Here is a 17,387-nt window from a genome sequence, read left to right on the forward strand (position 1 = left end):
CAGAGACACATCAGAGTCAAGAGCGCCCACTACCGATCGTCAGCTGATACACATGGGAGTAGGCGTTCAGAGATGAGATGAGGGAGATAGGCGGAGTACGAGGATCTGGAGGAGTGGTGGTTCTATACAAATCTTCTCTCATCGGGGCCATCTCGATCGAGAGGAGAGTCAATCGAGAGAGGAAAGATGCTTAAAAGACTTCATACAAAACAGCAGCCCTGAAGGTGCTGAGTATGGAAAAAAAAACTGGAAAAGGCTGAAAGAAAGACCGGCCCATTCCAAAGAAACCCAGGTCACTGCCTAGGGGAAGAGAGGGTGCGTTTAGAGAGAGAGTGCGTCTAGAGAGAGGGTATATTTAGAGAGAGAATAAGAAAAATGTTTGAGAGAGAGAGAAAGTGAGGAAAGTTTGAGACAGATATATATATATATATATATATATATATATAGCACGTCTAGAGAGAGAAAGTGAGAAAAGTTGTCTAGAGAGAGAGTAAGAAAAGTGAGAAAGTGTGCATAATACACACGCTGTCTCCCATGTCTTGTGTCAACACGAAAAGAAGACCATTGCACCATGGACTAAGTGTAGATATGACACATTGCACAAGTTGGTGGGTGACTGCGTCATGTTGTATCCTTGTCCCAAGTGATTGAGTCATGATATGACGTATGCCCCAATTCCTTTTTTTTAAAAACATATGTCCCAATTCTTGTATCCTTGTTCCAAGTGATTGAGTCATGATATGACATATGACTTAAGTCTTGGAAGCATAAACTAAGTAGGGCATGCGTTCGCCTGTTGAAACCTAATGAAAGCCAACTAATTGAACAGCCACGCCATTTTTTATAATTTTTAAAGGTTATATACAAACTCAGTTTATGTAGGCTGATATCTCTTCACTCTGGAACCATTCACTAGGGCTGGAAGCACCATACCATTCAAAGTAGCCAAATACACACCACCAGTACTAGGAAGAAGCTTGGAGATGAAGTAAGGTCCAGTCCACCCGCTAATAAATTTAGGTTTATGCTTCAAAAACTTGCTGGAATACAAGAGAACCAAATCACCCACTTTAAACTCACGATGACAGAGGTTCCTATCATGCCACGCTTGTTGCCTATTCTGCCAAACTTCTTGTGCGAGGACAGCCTCCCTTTGGTGCTCTTTGAAGGCTTCAAGATCCCAAAGCCGTTCAAGGGTGCAAGCCTCCAAGTTGTCATCCATTTTAGCAATGACCCTAGTAGTCTTCATATGAAATTCATAAGGCATAACTGCCTCCAGGCTGTAAACCAATTGAAATGGTGAATACCCAGTGCTAGCCTTATATGCGGTCTTGTAAGCAAAAAGAGCTGCGGGGAGTAAAATATCCCAATCCGCCAGAGAATTAAGACACAACCCGGTCATGATATGACACATGGTCTTATTGGAGCTCTCAACCAAGCCATTGGCACAAGGGTAATATGAACTAGATGTCTTGTGAATGATTTGCATTTGGGTGGTGAGGTTAGCAATGACATCATTCAAAAAGTGGGTGCCTCGATCACTCATCGATTCCACAGGACATCCAAACCTACAGATGATTTGATCATAAAGAAATGTAGCTACCACGGTGCATGCCTCACGGCCTTGGTCTCAACCCATTTGGTGCCATAGTCTCAACCCATCTGGTTGGGAGTGTGTTTGAGATTAGAGGAGAGATGGCTCATGAATTTCCTCGATTTCACAGGTTGCCCAATGAAGACCCAGAGAGGTTTTTAGAGTGCCTGGAGTTCACAGCTCTTATTAAAGACAGGAATGCTCCAGAAGTCCTTTCTAAGATTCTATCCTTTTGTCTGTTGGGAGAAGCGAGAACTTGGCTGCAAACTTTCTTTGCAAGGATGCGTGATGATCAGGGTGCTCATAGAAACCCGACTTATCCAGAGGTGAGGACAGCTTTCCTGGACAGGTTTATGTGTGTTAGAGATCCTGATGGCATTTGGAGAGAGCTATGTTTATTGCAGCAACAGCGACTCAGTTAGTGGATGAGTATGTCGGTAAGTTCACTGTGTTGTGGAATAAATGGCAGGTGGCCTTATTACCTGAAGTTCCTCCCAGAGTCATAAAAAAGGATAGGTTTGTTGTTGGTTTGAAGCCGGAGATAAGGATAAATATTGAATGTAAGGAGCTGGTCACTTATGAGGATGCTCTCAGGGTAGCAAAAGAGAAGGACAGGAAGCAGATAAGATTGTCACAAATGATGCAGGAGATGCCAATGGTTCAGCATGTGCCTGAAATTCTCTCTCATGTGAAGCCAGAAATACAGAAGCCTAAAGTCAGGAAGGAGGAGAATATAAAAGAAGAAATTCATGAAATGTCGGAGCTTATGAAGAGTTTGAGTTTGAATTTGATGAACGGTAGGGGAAGAGGTATATCATCGGGTGGTTATGGCAGAGGCAGCATGCCTTCTTCAAATAATCGAGGCCTGTGGCAGGTAGGACGAGGTCAAGGGTCATTTGTACCTTGTGTCCAGTGCTTTAATTGTGGAGAGTGGTGACATTACAACACACACTGTGATAAGCCTCCTAATAGGGTGAATGATCATATTGTAGGGTATAGGGCACAAACGACGATCGACGCTCCTGCGAGCTCCCTCCCTCCCGGTCGCTCCCCGTCTACCTCCCCCTCGCCGTCTGCGCGGCCCCTCCCCCTCCTTCCACTAGCTGCTGCCATGCAGCCAGCCACCCCCTCTCCTCCACACTCCTCCTTCTCTCCGCCACGCTCCCCTCCCCCGCTCCTCACAACCCCTCCGCTCGTCGCTCCCCACCCTCTCCGCTCCACGCCCCCACCCTCCCGCTCACCCGCTCCGCTCCACGCTCCCCACCCCCTTTCCGCTCCACTCTCCCCACCCACCCGCCTCACCCGCCTGCTCCACGCTCCCCACCCCCTTCCGCTCCTCGCTTCCCCACCCACCCGCCTCACCTGCCCGCTCCTCGCCCCCACCCTCGCCGCTCAGCCCAACTCACTCCCTCTCCACTCACCTCACCCGACGTCCTTTCCACTCACCTCACCCTACCCTCGCCTCACCTCACCTCCCCTCACCTCACCTCACCCTTTTTTTTTTTTTTTCCACCTCACCTCACTTCACCTCACCTCCCTTTCCACTCACCTCACCCTACCCTCGCCTCACCTCACCTCCCCTCACCTCCCCTCACCTCATCTCACCTCACTTCACCTACCCTCTCCGCTCGCGCTTCGCTTCCCATTCCTCCCCCTTCATCTTCCTTTCCTTCCCCGCCGGTTTCGGGCTACGTGCCCGAAACCGGTGGCCCAGACGGACCCCCCCCCTCCATCAGCCTATCGCGTCACTTTGATAGAGCACCATGTCTCCTTGGTGAAGAAGGCCGCCACGGACTTCTCCCAGACATCAGTTTATGGGAGGGTCATTGGCTACTCCCCTTCACGAGCAGACATCAGGGACTGGTTGCAGTCCACCCTCTACCTCGAGGACAGTCACATTGAGGAGGTTGCACTCATGGGACGTGGCATTTTTTGGCTTAAGCTCTCCTCAGCACAGGCTACGAGCGACATGGTCAGACGATCCCCTACCTCTGTGGGTGGGAAGATCATTCTCATGGTCCCTTGGTACAGGGGCTTCAGTGTAGCGGACTTCAACGCTCGCTTTCGTATTCCTCGACACCTAGTTACCCTTGTCTTCCCAGGTCTCGCAACCGAGCTTCGCCCAATCATCAAGGACCTGGGGGCGCACTTTGGTTGGCCTATGCAGGACACCTACATTGATGTGGTGGCAGCCCAAGGGGTGCCACGTGTCAAAGTGGCAGTCCTTGATCCGCAGAGCATCCCCTCAGAGTTCGAGATAGAGACAGACACAGGTGTGGTGACGCAGCGCATTCTGGTCACTGGTCGCCCAAACCAGTGTCTGAGATGCCAGTCTGAGATGCCACGGCTTCGGGCACCAGGCTCGCTCATGTCCTCGCTTCACGGGTACAGGACCTCAAAAGACCCCCAGTCAGGCAGTTCAGGATACTCCGCTCCAGTCAGCGACATCTTCTCCCGAAGGGGAAGGCTGGACGGAAGTCAAACGAAAACGGAAGGGCAACAAAGCAGGCTCCAAAAAACCTTCCCAGCCACAGCAAGAGCCCCGTCAGATGATCCCTACCCATCAGCAGCCCGGTAAGGGGAAGGAGAAGGGTAAGGAGAAGGTCAGCTAGCCTCCCCCTCAGCCCTCATCCCGCCCTCCCCCCTCCTCCTCGATTCTCCGACCCCCACCCCCTCTAGGTTCCCCTCCCGCACTAGTGGCTTCCGTGCCTCTCTCTTCCTCGAGCATGATACAGAAGGAATCCCCCCCCCTCCTCCACCTGCACCACCTATAGCCCCGAAGCCAGCACAGACCTCATCCTCGTCCATCCCTCCGGGCCCGAAGCGGCTGGACCGTTTTTATGTTAGTGATTGGGCGCTTGGCAGAGGAGGAGAGTCAGGAGTGGTTCTAGGGACGACACTTTCAGACCATGCCCCAGTCATCCTAGTCGTCGGCCTCTCAGTCCTCACCTCCACGCTCATGCGGGATCCCAGATTCCATCTACACGAGAGCAGCGGTTCACAGCAGGATAGTGGACCTTTGGGAGACCCCACCAGGGATTTGGAAGCACAGGTAGCTCAGGCGCTTGCTGAGTCTAGCCGCATTTGCCAGCAGGAGGCGATTCAGGTCAGACAGCGGTGTTGGGCACGGGAGAGGGGTCTCAAACGTGGTCTCGCCTCGATTCAGAGGATGCAACAGTCCTCTCCTGGCTCTGAGGAGCTCAGACAGCAGGAGGCTCGGGCCCGAGCCATGCTAGAGGAGATTACCCAGCGTCGATCAGAGTTTTCATTTCATGCTTCCAAGTCCTTCTGGGCTAGGAAAGGCGACAGGATGTGCAGCGAGTTCTTTAGGACTCATGGACAGAGGTCAGCAGGGGAGCAGCTCCGTTCCCTTAGGACGCAGGATGGTAGTGTCAGGACAGATCTAGATGAGGTCCGGGACTTGGCGACAGACTTTTAAAGATCATTATTCCAGCAAGAGCCCCCAGACCCTCGTGGCCGCATTTGCAGAGAGGAGGTGTGGAGGTCTATACCGAGATTCGTGCAGCCCAGCATGAGCGACACCCTTCTCGCTCCTTTCACTATTGCGGAGTTGCAGGATGCGGTGAGTGCTATTGATGGGCAGAAATGCCCAGGTGAGGATGGCCTCTCTAGAGCTTTCTTCACCACCTTTTGGGAGCAGATCCACCGACCCTTGCTCGCAGTCTTCCAGCACATCTTCTCTAGTGGGCAGATGCCAAAGAGCCTTGCGACAGGCTTGATTTGCCTCATCCCCAAAGGGGGGGACCGCCAGGAGATCCGACAGTGGTGCCCAATCACCCTCCTTCCGACCGCCTACAAAATCCTCGCCAAGATGATCAGTAGTCGCATCCGCCCCCTGCTACACGACTTGATTCATGACACCCAGACTGGTTTTGTCCAAGATCGCAGCATCTTGGACAACATCTTCACTTTCTCAGAGGCGACGGAATGGGCTTAGCACAGTGGCCAGCACCTTGCCATACTCCTTCTCGACTTTGAGAAGGCATACGACAAGGTAGACTGGTCCTTCTTGGAAGGTACACTCGCTCGGTTCGGTTTCCCGGACGAGTGGATCAGAGGTATTGCTAGCCTTTATAGATCGGCGGCCTCCAGTCGGGTTATCATTAGCGGCAAGATGGGGGAGAGATTCACACTCGAGCGCTCGGTGCGACAGGGCTGTCCATTAGCACCTTACCTTTTCCTATTTTTTGCGGAGGCCATGACACACTTCCTTCGAGCTCGTACCACTGGTCTTCGCGGGATGCGTCTCCCTATTTGAGAGGATGCCGAGTTGTTGGACTCCGAGTATGCAAACGACACAGCTCTATATGTGCAGGATGATGTCGAGTCACTGGAGCGAGTGAGACTATCCCTAGAGATTTTTTGCCTTGCGGCTGGGGCGAAAATCAACTGGCATAAGTCAGTTGGTTTTCTTACAGATCCGGGAGCCAGCTCACAATGGGGTATTTTCTTGGGGTTTCGCTGGATCCCTAGAGGAGAGACGACACGTTACCTGGGATTCTAGGTAGGCCTGGACATCACACCGGCTCAGCAGTTCTTGCCGGTCCTAGCCTCCATACGACGGAAGCTTGCTTTCTGGAGCACGGCTCGGCTTTCCTTGGCAGGCAGGGCCCTTGTGGTCAACCGGGTCCTTCTTGCCACTGCTTGGTATGTGGCCTCTTGCTGGTGTTTTTCGAGGTCTTGTGTAGCCCAGCTGAGGAGATTGGGTCGGAACTTCCTATGGTAAGGTTCAGACGGTTCTGGCACCACCAGAGCTAGGGTCGCCTGGCAGACGGTCATTCTTTCCCAGGCAGAGGGCGGCCTTGGCATTATAGATCCAGAGCTGCAGAGTTAGGCACTTCTTGGCAAGCTAGTCATTCGCGGTCTGACCCCATGTTTGAGGGGAGGGGTTCCTATCCTTCCGGAGGTGTTACCGGAGGCCAAAGGCCACTGGCGTAAGAAGCATGAGTTTTGCAATGCTCTTATTCAATGGATCGTGCAGAGCGCACCGTGCAGTAGTGTGCGAGTGTCGTATGCTATACTTCAGTGAACGATGACGTACGAGTGCATTATGCTAAATGACAATCACCGGTGAACTCCACAACATAAGCAAAATAAGAAAATCCTACACTGGTGAACAATCCCCATATCCGGAAGAGACAAGAGAGATGAGAAAGTGACCAAGTTGGCCAATGTACATATCACTGGACGTGTCCCCACCAGGTCACAAGTCGCAAGTCACAAGAATACACAAGTCGCAAATCACCAGAATACACAGGTCTATCCCCATAGTAGACAAAGGGTACACACAAGTCTCTCCACATTCTCTCCTTGGCGAGCTCGTAGCTCTAGCCTCTATCTCTCCTCACTCTCCTCTCTTTCTCTCCCGTGCCGAATGCCGAATGCCGAATGCCTCCTTTTCTCTCTCCCTCCTCCTTCATCCTCATCCCCCGCCTTGGAGGGTACCTTCTTCGCTGAGAATTCCCCCCCCCCTTTCTTCCGATTGGTCATCCTCTTATCTCCTTAGCTGTTGAGGATAGCTGTTGTGCCGCTGTCTCTCTTGATGGCTTCGGTGACTTTCTGACTCCCTGACTCGCCAGCCTCATGGTGTAAATTCTCCATGTGCAGGTGAGCTGGTTCACCGCATCTCTTGATGGCTTCAGCGACTTCCTGACTCCCTGACTCGCCAGCCTGATGGTGTAAATTCTCCATGTGCAGGCGAGCTGGTTCACCGCACCACTGCACCACTGTATCACTGAACCACTGTGTAAATATAAATACTCCTAACTGCTCCATGTGCTAAGCTCACTCTCCATGTGCATAGCTCTTGATGAGATCACTTTGGACACGATACTCCTGGTTGACCTGTGGTTGACATGTGTCGACCTGTGGTTGACAGCCTCGGACAGTACTCCTGGATGAACCCGTGTGATCGCATGGCTAACTTGTGTTGACACATGGTCAACATGTGGTCAACAGATGCCGTCATGTGGTCAATGCCTGTCGACAGGTGGTCGTGTGATAAGGTAACAGTTTCCCCCGCCACGATCATTCTCCATCCCGGTGAATAGAAAGGGAGGATGAATCCGTCAAAGAAAAATAAAAATGAACTTACAAACCATTGATATGGTGATGGAGTAGGAAAAGGAAAGAGTACAGACCATGTGGTTGGCCGTGGGAGTAATCCAAGATTTGTATTAAGTTGAAACGTGAAAAATAAACTGCTGCATGATAAGGGACAGCATGGAAAATTGCAAAAAAAACTGAGTACATCTTGAGGTAAAACACTGATATTTACAGTGAGGGCCAAACAGCTTGGCAAAATCTAACAGTGCAAAAAAAAAAAACCCAAACACCAACAGCCATGTATCAACCCTTGTATGAGATTACTGAGGGTGGTAAACAGCAGCCTGTTCCTCTGCCTTCTCCTCTTCTGCCTTCGTATTTGGCTCTATGGCCTTTTGCGCATCCCTTTGCTCTGGCTCAGTCATAGGTATCTATGGATGGGGTGCTTCCTCCTCACACTCAAGCGTGTCCATCACATTTCTCAAATTTTTATACTTGTCTTTATATCGGTGGTATTGCCGGTAGTAATGATCCTTTTGCTCTTGCAAGGTGGACTGGGAAGTCTGGAGGGTGGCCAACTGCATTTGAAGAGCTGTGAATTCTTCCTCCATGGATGAACGCTTCTTTTCCAATTCAGCCACTCTGGATTCTGATTTTTCTTTGGCAATCTCAGAGGAAGACAAAGACTCTTTTAACTGGGTAATCTCCTGCTGAAATCTGGTCACCTCTGTGACATGCTGGCTATGCAAAGTTGCCAGAGCTGTGGCATGTTGGCTGCGTAAAGTTGTCATTGCTGCTTCCCATTCCTGCCTGTGATTATGGAGGCGATCCTCAAGGGCAGCCTTCTGAATATTCCAAGCGATGTCACGCTCATGTATTGCTGAGTCCTTCTCTTTCTGCCACCTTTCCTCCTGTTGTCGAAGTGTCACGCTAGTGGCGCGCTGCTGGGCTGCCTGTGCTCTCTTGAATTCTAACTTTAAATGTTGCTGTTGAGAGAGGAGCTTATGAGCATAACCTGTGGAATTGAAGACCGCTGTCCCAAGCTGCGTGAAGGTGTCGTCCATGATACGCTGAGCAAGATGCAGGGACCTTTTCATCCACGCATACCTGTCGCTGTAATTCATCCCGTTTGCCAAATTAATGACGTCCCCCAATTCCTCAAACATGTCAGGGAGAGCTCCCTCTTCCTCGGTTGACAGGTTTCCTGTAGGTGCCAATTTGTCCAAATGCACAAAACATGTCGGGGCCCTGGAGAGCTTTTTATTCTGTGCGAGGCAGTCCTGCAAGGGAATGGTGAAGATTTGATTGAGATCCTCCTCTTCCCCACATACTGGTGAGCGTTTTTTGTGAAGGACAGATAGTAGTTGGCTGTAATCTTCATTCTGTTTTTCCACCAGGGAAATATTTGAAAGAGGTGGGCCCGATGAAGCAGCTATGTAAGCCGTGAACATATCAGTCTCATGAAGGGGTGGGCAATCCACAGATTGGGGCAGAATCCCTCCCTCAAATACCTCCTCTGATGCTGAAGTGGCCGATGGAGCATCTCCTCGAGAGGGGCTCCCACTCCCGTCTCTAGTCCTGTCTCTGCCTGGGGAGGCCGAAATGTGAAGTACACCCTGGGATGACATCTCCTGAGAAAGCCTGTGGGAGTGGGAGTTGGGTCCCAGGCTAAGATTCAGGTCCAACACCTGGTCCAAAACATGGTCAGAGGTCGCCTGAACTGTGGTGATGACTGCATCGGTGAAAGTGGTAGGGAGTGAAGATGAAACAACTGCAGTCCTTCGTAACAATACACCTGTCAAGGAAGTCCCGAGTACAACAGTCGTCATCACTGGTACAACAGGAGGTGTACTTGGTGCAATCCCTCCCATTGAAAGTCTGGAGATCGCTGGAGAAGCCTGGACAAGTGTGACTGATGGAGAGGCAAGTCTTGGCACGGGCACGACTGATGGAGATACAAGACATGTCACTGATGGTAACCCTGTGGCACCGGTAACAGAATATACTGAAGAAGCTCCGGTGCAGACTTCATGAGGTGGCGCTCGCCGAGGTGTCCTCCTCAGCGAAAGAGGAGAAGAGGCAGTCTTGGGGGAAGGAACACTGGAAGTGACAGTGAACGATGTGGAAGAGGGGGTGACAGGAGGGGGGAGAGATGATGAAGGGAGGCGACCTGTGACAATGGGAGGAGGGTTGGCCTTCCACTGATGAAGTAAGAAGGTGAGGTGGGGCCCACAAGTACAGGTATATGTGCCCCGACGCTTGCGAACTGTGTTACGAAAGGCAGAGTAGAAGAGTGAGGCGAAATCATAGGGAGTGACCGAGAGAATGGAGTCTAAGGCAGAATGGATCGCCTTGGTGATGAAGAAGTGGCCTGGGGCAGAGTAGAAGTGCGTGAACAAATACCTCGCTAGAAGCGCCTCTCAGCTGTTTCCCTCGAGAACCTTCTTGCACTCATGTCCTCTGCGATGAGTTTTATAGGTAGACAAGAAGGACAGGAATGTGGGTGAGCCGGTGTGAGGTGGCAAAAAGGGAAGTGTGGGAAGACGGAGATATGTGGATACGAGACTAGGAGTGAACATGTGACGGGAATTCAAGAATCCGAATGTGTCTGTTGCAAAGTCATAAGACTGAATGAACGCAGTTTTGGACGTCCACCTGGGGAAGTGTGACATCATCAAACTCCATGAGAGACATGCGGGCTATCTCATCAGGTGACAAGATGCTAGACATCTTGAGTGTGGGATCGAGGAAAGGTTTGAAAACCACCCGAATGATCGAGGAGGATGAAGCTGGGGGTAGAAGATCACAAGCCGTATTTTGTGGGGCCAAATCACCACCACCGTTACTGTGACCACTGTGCCCACTGGATGCCTTGGATGGTGTTTTGATTGTACCTGTGGGGGGCAGATAGTCAGAGCCTCCATGGTAGCGGGGATGAAGGAGAAGGCTGGAAAGGGGGAGAGAAAGCGGGTACCGGGGATGGAGAGGAGGGGATGGGTAAAGTCTGTAGAGAGGATGAGGAGGAGGGAGCCTCTGGCAAAGTAGGTAAAATAGGCAACAAAGGGGAAGAGGTGACAGAGGGCTGTGAGAGGGAGAGCAAAAAGGGTGGAGAAGGGGTAGGAGAAGAAGGAACCTGAGAGGGGAGGGGTGAAAAAAACTGCGGGTACAAAGTATCTATGGGCGGAAGATGAGATAATGAAGCTGAAACCGGTGTACCTGCGACTGGGAGTGCGGCAAGTGCGGGCACTACGCTTGGCGGAAGATGAGATAGTGGAGCTGAAACCGGTGTACTTGCGACTCGGAGTGCGGCAAGTGCGGGCACTGTGCTGTCCTTTGAAGAAGATGCAAGTCCTCTTCTACTATAGTGCAGCATATCGGTCGTGGCGGCCATTGATGTTGCTGCTGTTGCTGCTTCTGTAACATGCTCGACGGTGTCGGCCATGTTTAATTACGGGAAACCGGCAACATTGAAAAGCGGGAGATGGCGAGCGTTGCCAATGCGCGATGAGAGAGAGAGAGAGAGAGAGAGAGAGAGAGAGAGAAAGAAGAAAGAAAGAAATTTTATTAAAGGTCCACGGAAGGCCATACATGGCCTATGGGACACAAAATCATCCGAAAGGAAAATACATCATCAACGATGCGCCAACTAGGTGGCCTCATCGTAATACCGCTAAGATGCCAAAAATGGCTACAAAAATCCTAGATACAAAATGAAATGAAATAGAGTACAAAAAATGCCTAGATACAAAATGTAAAATATGAAATATGAGGAACATCGTCTTCCCTAAGGGGTCTGTGATCCAAAGAAATGATGGAAGTCATGGCCATCGACCATGCCTCCTGCCATGAGTGTGAAGATCTGGGCAAGTGTCAAATGGGCTGCTGGCGGTGCCAAGTCTCCATGGAGCAATCTCATCCGAAAATCTGCCATCATCCTCCGTCGTCTAGAAATAAAGCGACAGGTACGGCCTCTGTGTAAGATCATCCTGCGGTGCTGCCGGATCATGTCATATGTACATCCTCGGGGTGGAACCATCGGTGCTCTCTGGCAAGATGGGCTATCTCTGTGCTCATGGTCCTGCGCCTCGTCCTGCTCCTCATGAATAACCAGGTCTCTGGCAGGGATGCGACGGTGCTCTCTGAGGAATCTCTCTCTGTATCTGGTGATCTCCCTGATGAACAACGCTAAGCAATACTGATCCTCATACTCCATAATCTGAGAGAGAGGTCCAAATCCATGCCCAAATAAACAGTGAAATCTGCTACGGATCTCATAATATAAAGGGCATCTGCAAACAAAGTGCTCCTCAGTCTCCACCTCCCCCATAGTGCAACAAGGGCATATCCTAGTCTCTCGCCTGGGTCTATGTCCGGTAGCTGTACGACGCATCCTGCCGGCCTCAACGTCTAATCTGTGGGAAGATACCCTGAGCTGGCCCAAGGCAATCCTGAGTGAGTGCGACATATGAACGCCGATATATCCTGGGGATATGATGAAGCCATCCTCTAAAATCCTGAGAAAATGGTCACGATATGTGGCCATCTTCGTAGGAAGCTCCGTGGGATGAACCCAAGTGCGAAACGTGTGTAGCTGCAACAAATCTGCCCTGATAACCTGGTTGAGCTCATGTCGAGTGAGAGGGAGGCAAGGGGCATCTATGCTGTATCGAAATGGTGGCAGCCTATCCATATCCAAGCCCAGCGAGGTGAGCCATGTGGAGAGTGTGTGGTACCAACAAAAAGTATGACCTCTCTCCGCTAACATCTGCGAGGATGTCAGTGCTAGCCACGGTAATCGTGCTCTGCCTGCTGCTGAGTCTCCGAGCGCCCTGATCCTATGTAAGTATGTAACTGACTGAAATGCTGCATCTAGCGCTAGGGGTGTAGCTCCGAACTCTGCGAACGTAATCTGATGCGGTAGTACCGTGGGCTTTGCTCTGATCAATCTGGAGAACATGATGATCTGTAACCTCTCTACTCGTCTCCAATCTGCAACACTGAGATCTCCTGCCCAAAAGGGGCTAGCATACATGACTGCAGGTCTCACCAGCGTATCGAAAAGTAAGGACTTCGTGTCGGGATGCTGAAAATGTGACTGTGCACACTGCCTCTCGAGAAGAGCCAAGGCGGCATACCCTCTACTGATCCTATCTCGTGCTGCATGCGTCATGGTGAAGACTGGACCTCTAAATGTGGCACCCAAATATGTATACTCCCTGACTAGCTCCACCTCCTGCCCATCAAATGTGAAAGAAAACTCGCCTCTCCTATAAACCTGGTATGACGTGTTGAAGACCATGACTTTGGTCTTCCCAAGGTTTACAGACAACCCTCTGTCCTGACAAAAGCTGTGGAGTGCATGGAGATGTGCCTGTAAACCCTGCTGGGAGGAAGAAATAAGAACCACGTCATCTGCATAGAGGAGAATCGGTATCGTGGATCCTGCCAGTAAAGAACCTGTACCACCCATCGTCTGTATGTACATCTCTAACTCATCGATATAGAGACCAAAGAGTGTTGGAGACAAAGGACACCCCTGCTTCACCCCTATCGTAATGCGTACTTCCCCCGACAGCCCCGCCCGTGTCTTGACTCTACCTGTGACTCTCTCATACAAGGCCATGATCGCCCATTGAATCTCCCCATTGAATCCCAAGTCACGAAGTCGCTAGAAGAGTCTGAAACGCGGCACAGTGTCAAATGCCTTTCTGAAGTCCACGAAGCAACAATAGAGCCGTTGCTTACGTGACTTCGCCTCCTCAATCAAAGCCCTGAGTGTGAAGATATGATCTAGAGTCGAGTGCTCTGCACGAAATCCTGCCTGCCCTCTAGCTCTCATGCCTGTCGCCTCGGCATGGTCATTTATATGTCCTTCTAGAATGGTCGCATAAATCTTGGCCATGACATGGCCAATCATAATGGTCCTGTAGTTCGACGCCTCCAAAGGATCCCCCGACTTGTGTATGGGTACTATAGTATTTTCTAGCCAACTAGGTGGAAGACCTATACAAATGGACTCGTTAAAAAGACGGGAGAGGACTGTAGCTAAGGCATCAATCCCATGGATTACATACTCCGCTTGCAATCCATCATGGTCCTTAGCTCTCCCAGTCTTCAAACGATGAGCTGCTGCTCGGACACTATTGGATGAGAATAAGGCAGAGGAGGTGGGTCTAGGCACATGGGATAAGTCGATCTGTGGCTGGTCTAGAATATCATATAAAGTGGAAGTATAGGCAAGCCAAACCTGCGGGTCTGTAAGAGGAGTTTGAGATTTCAAGCGAAGGAATTTCTTCCAGAATTCCTTGGAATCACAGCTGAAAAGTAAACTTCTCAGCCCCTCCTCATTCCTGGCTAGAAATTGGCACTTTTTGCATCGCACCAAACGCTTGTAACTCTTCTTGGTCTCAATGAGGAGGGGAGACTTCTCCTGTGTCTCAAGGCGAAGCTTCCTGCGGAGTTCTTTACACTCCTCATCATACCATCCATTACAAGGCACAAGACTGACTGGTGGAGGACTGGATGTGTGGCAAGTGACGGGGAAGGACTTGTGGGCTGCCGAGATGATGGAGGTATGTACAAGGTCCCACCGATCCTGTGTGGAGGGTAGGGCATCGAGAAGGTGCTGGCTATAAATATCATCAAACTGGTGGTCAAAATGAACCTCATAGTATGGCTGACGCTCATGATGTCTAGAAGGGGGGGCATGAGGAATCTGGGTAAGAATAAAGTGCAGACGTGCATGATCGGCTGAAGGCATAAAAGGGTCGACTGTGAGGTTATGTACAAAAGGGATTAAAGTCGGGGGACCCAAGACGTAATCAATGACGCTCGTACCACCACCCGCGAAGGGAAAACATGTGGCTGTGGATGAATGCGGCCACTGTTGAAGTCCATTATAAATGACCATGCCGTGCGATGAGAGAAGCTCCAATAGGCGATGTCCCTGATCTGTCACCTCTACCCCTCTATCTGAAGATAAGCGTGGAAAACTCTCATCTGGGGCAGCTGGAACTAAGACTAGATCCTCAGCAAAGTCCAAAATCTCTGCCTGTCTGTCTGATGTCCTCGCGTTGAAGTCTCCTAAAAGGATGACCTCTCCGCGGCGTGAGTACTCCAATACATCGGCTAACAAATCCTCAAAAGGTGACTGTCCTGGTCCATCTGAGGCATAACGAGACTGTCTCGGGGGAAAGTAGCATACTGCAATAAACACTTGCCCTCACGACGGGCAACATCCCTCTGTGCAATGAGACGTCTATGCTCCTCCCAGTGAAGAGCTGTAAGGTCCTCATCCATGTGAATCTGTGGATGGTCCCTCAATCTGGATCTCCTTCGTAATACTGCAAGACGGGCCTCAGCATCTCTGAATCTGATGATAAGTGGCTGGTGCCGTGCTGGATCCCGGCCCACTCGATATGCAGCTACTATGCCATGATCCTGAACTCCGAGTGTCCCAGATATGAAATCTGTCGCTTGATCCATGGCTGATCTCGTATCTGATCGCTCAACTCCGCGGATGCGGATGTTGAGGGCCTTCTGAGCTCGCCGCTGACTCTCGGCAATAGTCTCAGAGACTGTGGTCTGCTGGGCCTGTGGGGCTCTACGCACAACGTCCACCCACTCTGAGGTCTTCTGTACCTCTGTCTGCAGTGTGGCCAACCTCTCCTCAACTGCTGCACTAGCTGGAGGAGCTACATGCAGCTGCTGGAGGCGATCATCGCATGCCACAACATGCTCCTGAATGCGTGCCTCCAGCTGCACTATGCGCTCAGCATGTGTCCGTAACTGGATGTCCCGATCAATATCTCTGGTATGAAGCTGGCGAATATGGGAGTCCTGATCAGATCTATGACTCTCAACTGTCGATAGCTGATCAGTCAGTGTGTGTATCTGTGCTGTGAGAGACTGAATCGCAGCGCCCTGAAGTCTGCAAGTCTCCATGCACTGCATAACTAAATCTCTCAAGCGTAGATTATCTGCCAGGACTGCTTCCGCTGTGGAGGGTGAAGGGGAGAGGGGGTACAAGGATGAGGGGGTAAGAGGGTAAGAAGGTGAGTAAAGGAGGGGTGCAGAAAATGGAGGTCCTGAAGAGAGAGATCCGGTAGAAGGAAGTAGGGAGTCAGGGACCGAAGAAGAGCCTACACTAGGGGAGGAAGGGGCTGAAAGGGAGGGTCGGTGGGGAGAGTGGGAAGAAGCTGGGTAGGGACTAGGGGAGGGGAAGAAGAGGAGGGAAGAGGCTGGGTAGGGAATAGGGAAGGGGAGGAAGAGGAAGGAAGAGGATGGGTAGGAACTAGGGGAGGGGAGGAAGAGGAAGGAAGAGGATGGGTAGGGACTAGGGGAGGGGAGGAAGAGGAAGGAAGAGGATGGGTAGGAACTAGGAGAGGGGAGGAATAAGCAAGGGAAAGGGCTAGGGAGGAATGAACGGGAGCAAGAGGAGGAGGTGAAGCTGAAGGAGGGGGGGAAGGAGGAGGATTGAGTATAGGAGGTGTGTAGGAAAGGGTTGGGATTGAGGCAAGGGAGGTAACCGGAAGAGATGGAAGTAAAGGAGATGGGGTCGGAGCCACAGGAGGATTGAGTAAAGTAGGTGGGTAGGAAAGGGTTGGGGTGGAGGCAAGGGAGGTCGTTGGAGGTGGTGGGGAAGGAGATGTTAAGGGTAAAGAAGAACTTGCCTCTTCGGCTCTTGTACTGCTGCCTATGCTTTTATCTTTCTCTACTTTTGCTCCTTGGAGGGCCATGGTGGAGCTCCTTGTTTGTGGCATCTCCTTACTCCTGGAAGTGCTGAATTCTCTGCTCAAAACTGCCTCTGAGGGCCATGGTGGAGCTGCTGAATTCTCTGCTCTCAAAACTGCCTCTTTTTGCCCCTTTTTACTCTGTTTTCTGTTTCCTGCACTTTAAGGACACTTGCTGTAGGTCTATTCACGCGGGGGGGGGGGAGAGGAGTTTAAGACTTTCCTTAAACCCCCTTCCCTTCCAACAGAAGCTTGCGCAGGGAGGGAGTGGGCTTGCGGGGCTGAGAGGGACTGTGCGGGCCGGCTGGGGGGACAAGGCTGAGACAGAGGGGCGGAGAGAGAGAGAGGCTAAGGCGGAGGGGGAGGGGCTGAGCGGATGAGGGGCGGGCTGAGGCGGAGAGGCTGAGCGGGTGAGGGAGGGAGAGGCTGAGCGGGTGAGGGAGGGAGAGGCTGAGCGGGTGAGGGAGGGGGGACTGAGCGGGGAGAGGGGGCTGAGCGGTGAGGGGAGAGGGGGGGCTGAGCGGGTGAGGGAGGGGGCTGAACGGGTGAGGGAGGGGGCTGAGCGGTGAGGGGAGAGGGGGCTGGGCGGGTGAGGGAGAGGGGGCTGAGCGGGTGAGGGAGAGGGGGGGCTGAGCGGGTGAGGGGAGAGGGGGCTGAGCGGGTGAGGGAGAGAGAGAGAGAGAGAGAAGATAGATTTTAAAATTAAAAAGAAAAGTTGGGGTTTTTTAAAAAATTTAATTTTTTTTTAAAAAAAAAAGAGAGAAGTAGGAGTTGGACAGAGGGTGGAAAGAGAAGGTGTTTATAAGAGAGAGGTGGAAGTTGGACAGAGGGTGGAAAGAGAAGGTGTTTGTAAGAGAGAGGTAGGAGTTGGACAGAGGGTGGAAAGAGAAGGTTTTTGTAAGAGAGAGGTAGAAGTTGGACAGAGGGTGGAAAGAGAAGGTGTTTGTAAGAGAGAGGTAGGAGTTGGACAGAGGGTGGAAAGAGAAGGTTTTTGT

The 17,387-nt window shown here is 51.4% G+C and overlaps 1 protein-coding gene across 1 annotated transcript; it reads right to left on the reverse strand.

Annotated features, from left to right (window-relative positions):
• Window positions 1–874: 874 nt before the first annotated feature.
• On the reverse strand, window positions 875–1,402 carry LOC147881587 (uncharacterized). The gene has a single exon (XM_087401210.1). It carries the CDS (start codon window positions 1,400–1,402, stop codon window positions 875–877), a length of 528 nt encoding a protein of 175 aa, XP_087257336.1.
• Window positions 1,403–17,387: the final 15,985 nt, after the last annotated feature.

The sequence above is a fragment of the Dipteris shenzhenensis genome, chromosome 30 (genome assembly GCF_047967505.1).
Source record: "Dipteris shenzhenensis isolate YYH24624 ecotype China chromosome 30, Dip_SZ_1.0, whole genome shotgun sequence".
NCBI lineage: Eukaryota > Viridiplantae > Streptophyta > Polypodiopsida > Gleicheniales > Dipteridaceae > Dipteris > Dipteris shenzhenensis.

What these genes read in the sequence shown, in the direction of transcription:
- LOC147881587 (XM_087401210.1), bottom strand. Translation starts at nt 1,402, where the DNA reads ATGACCGGGTTGTGTCTTAATTCTCTGGCGGATTGGGATATTTTACTC.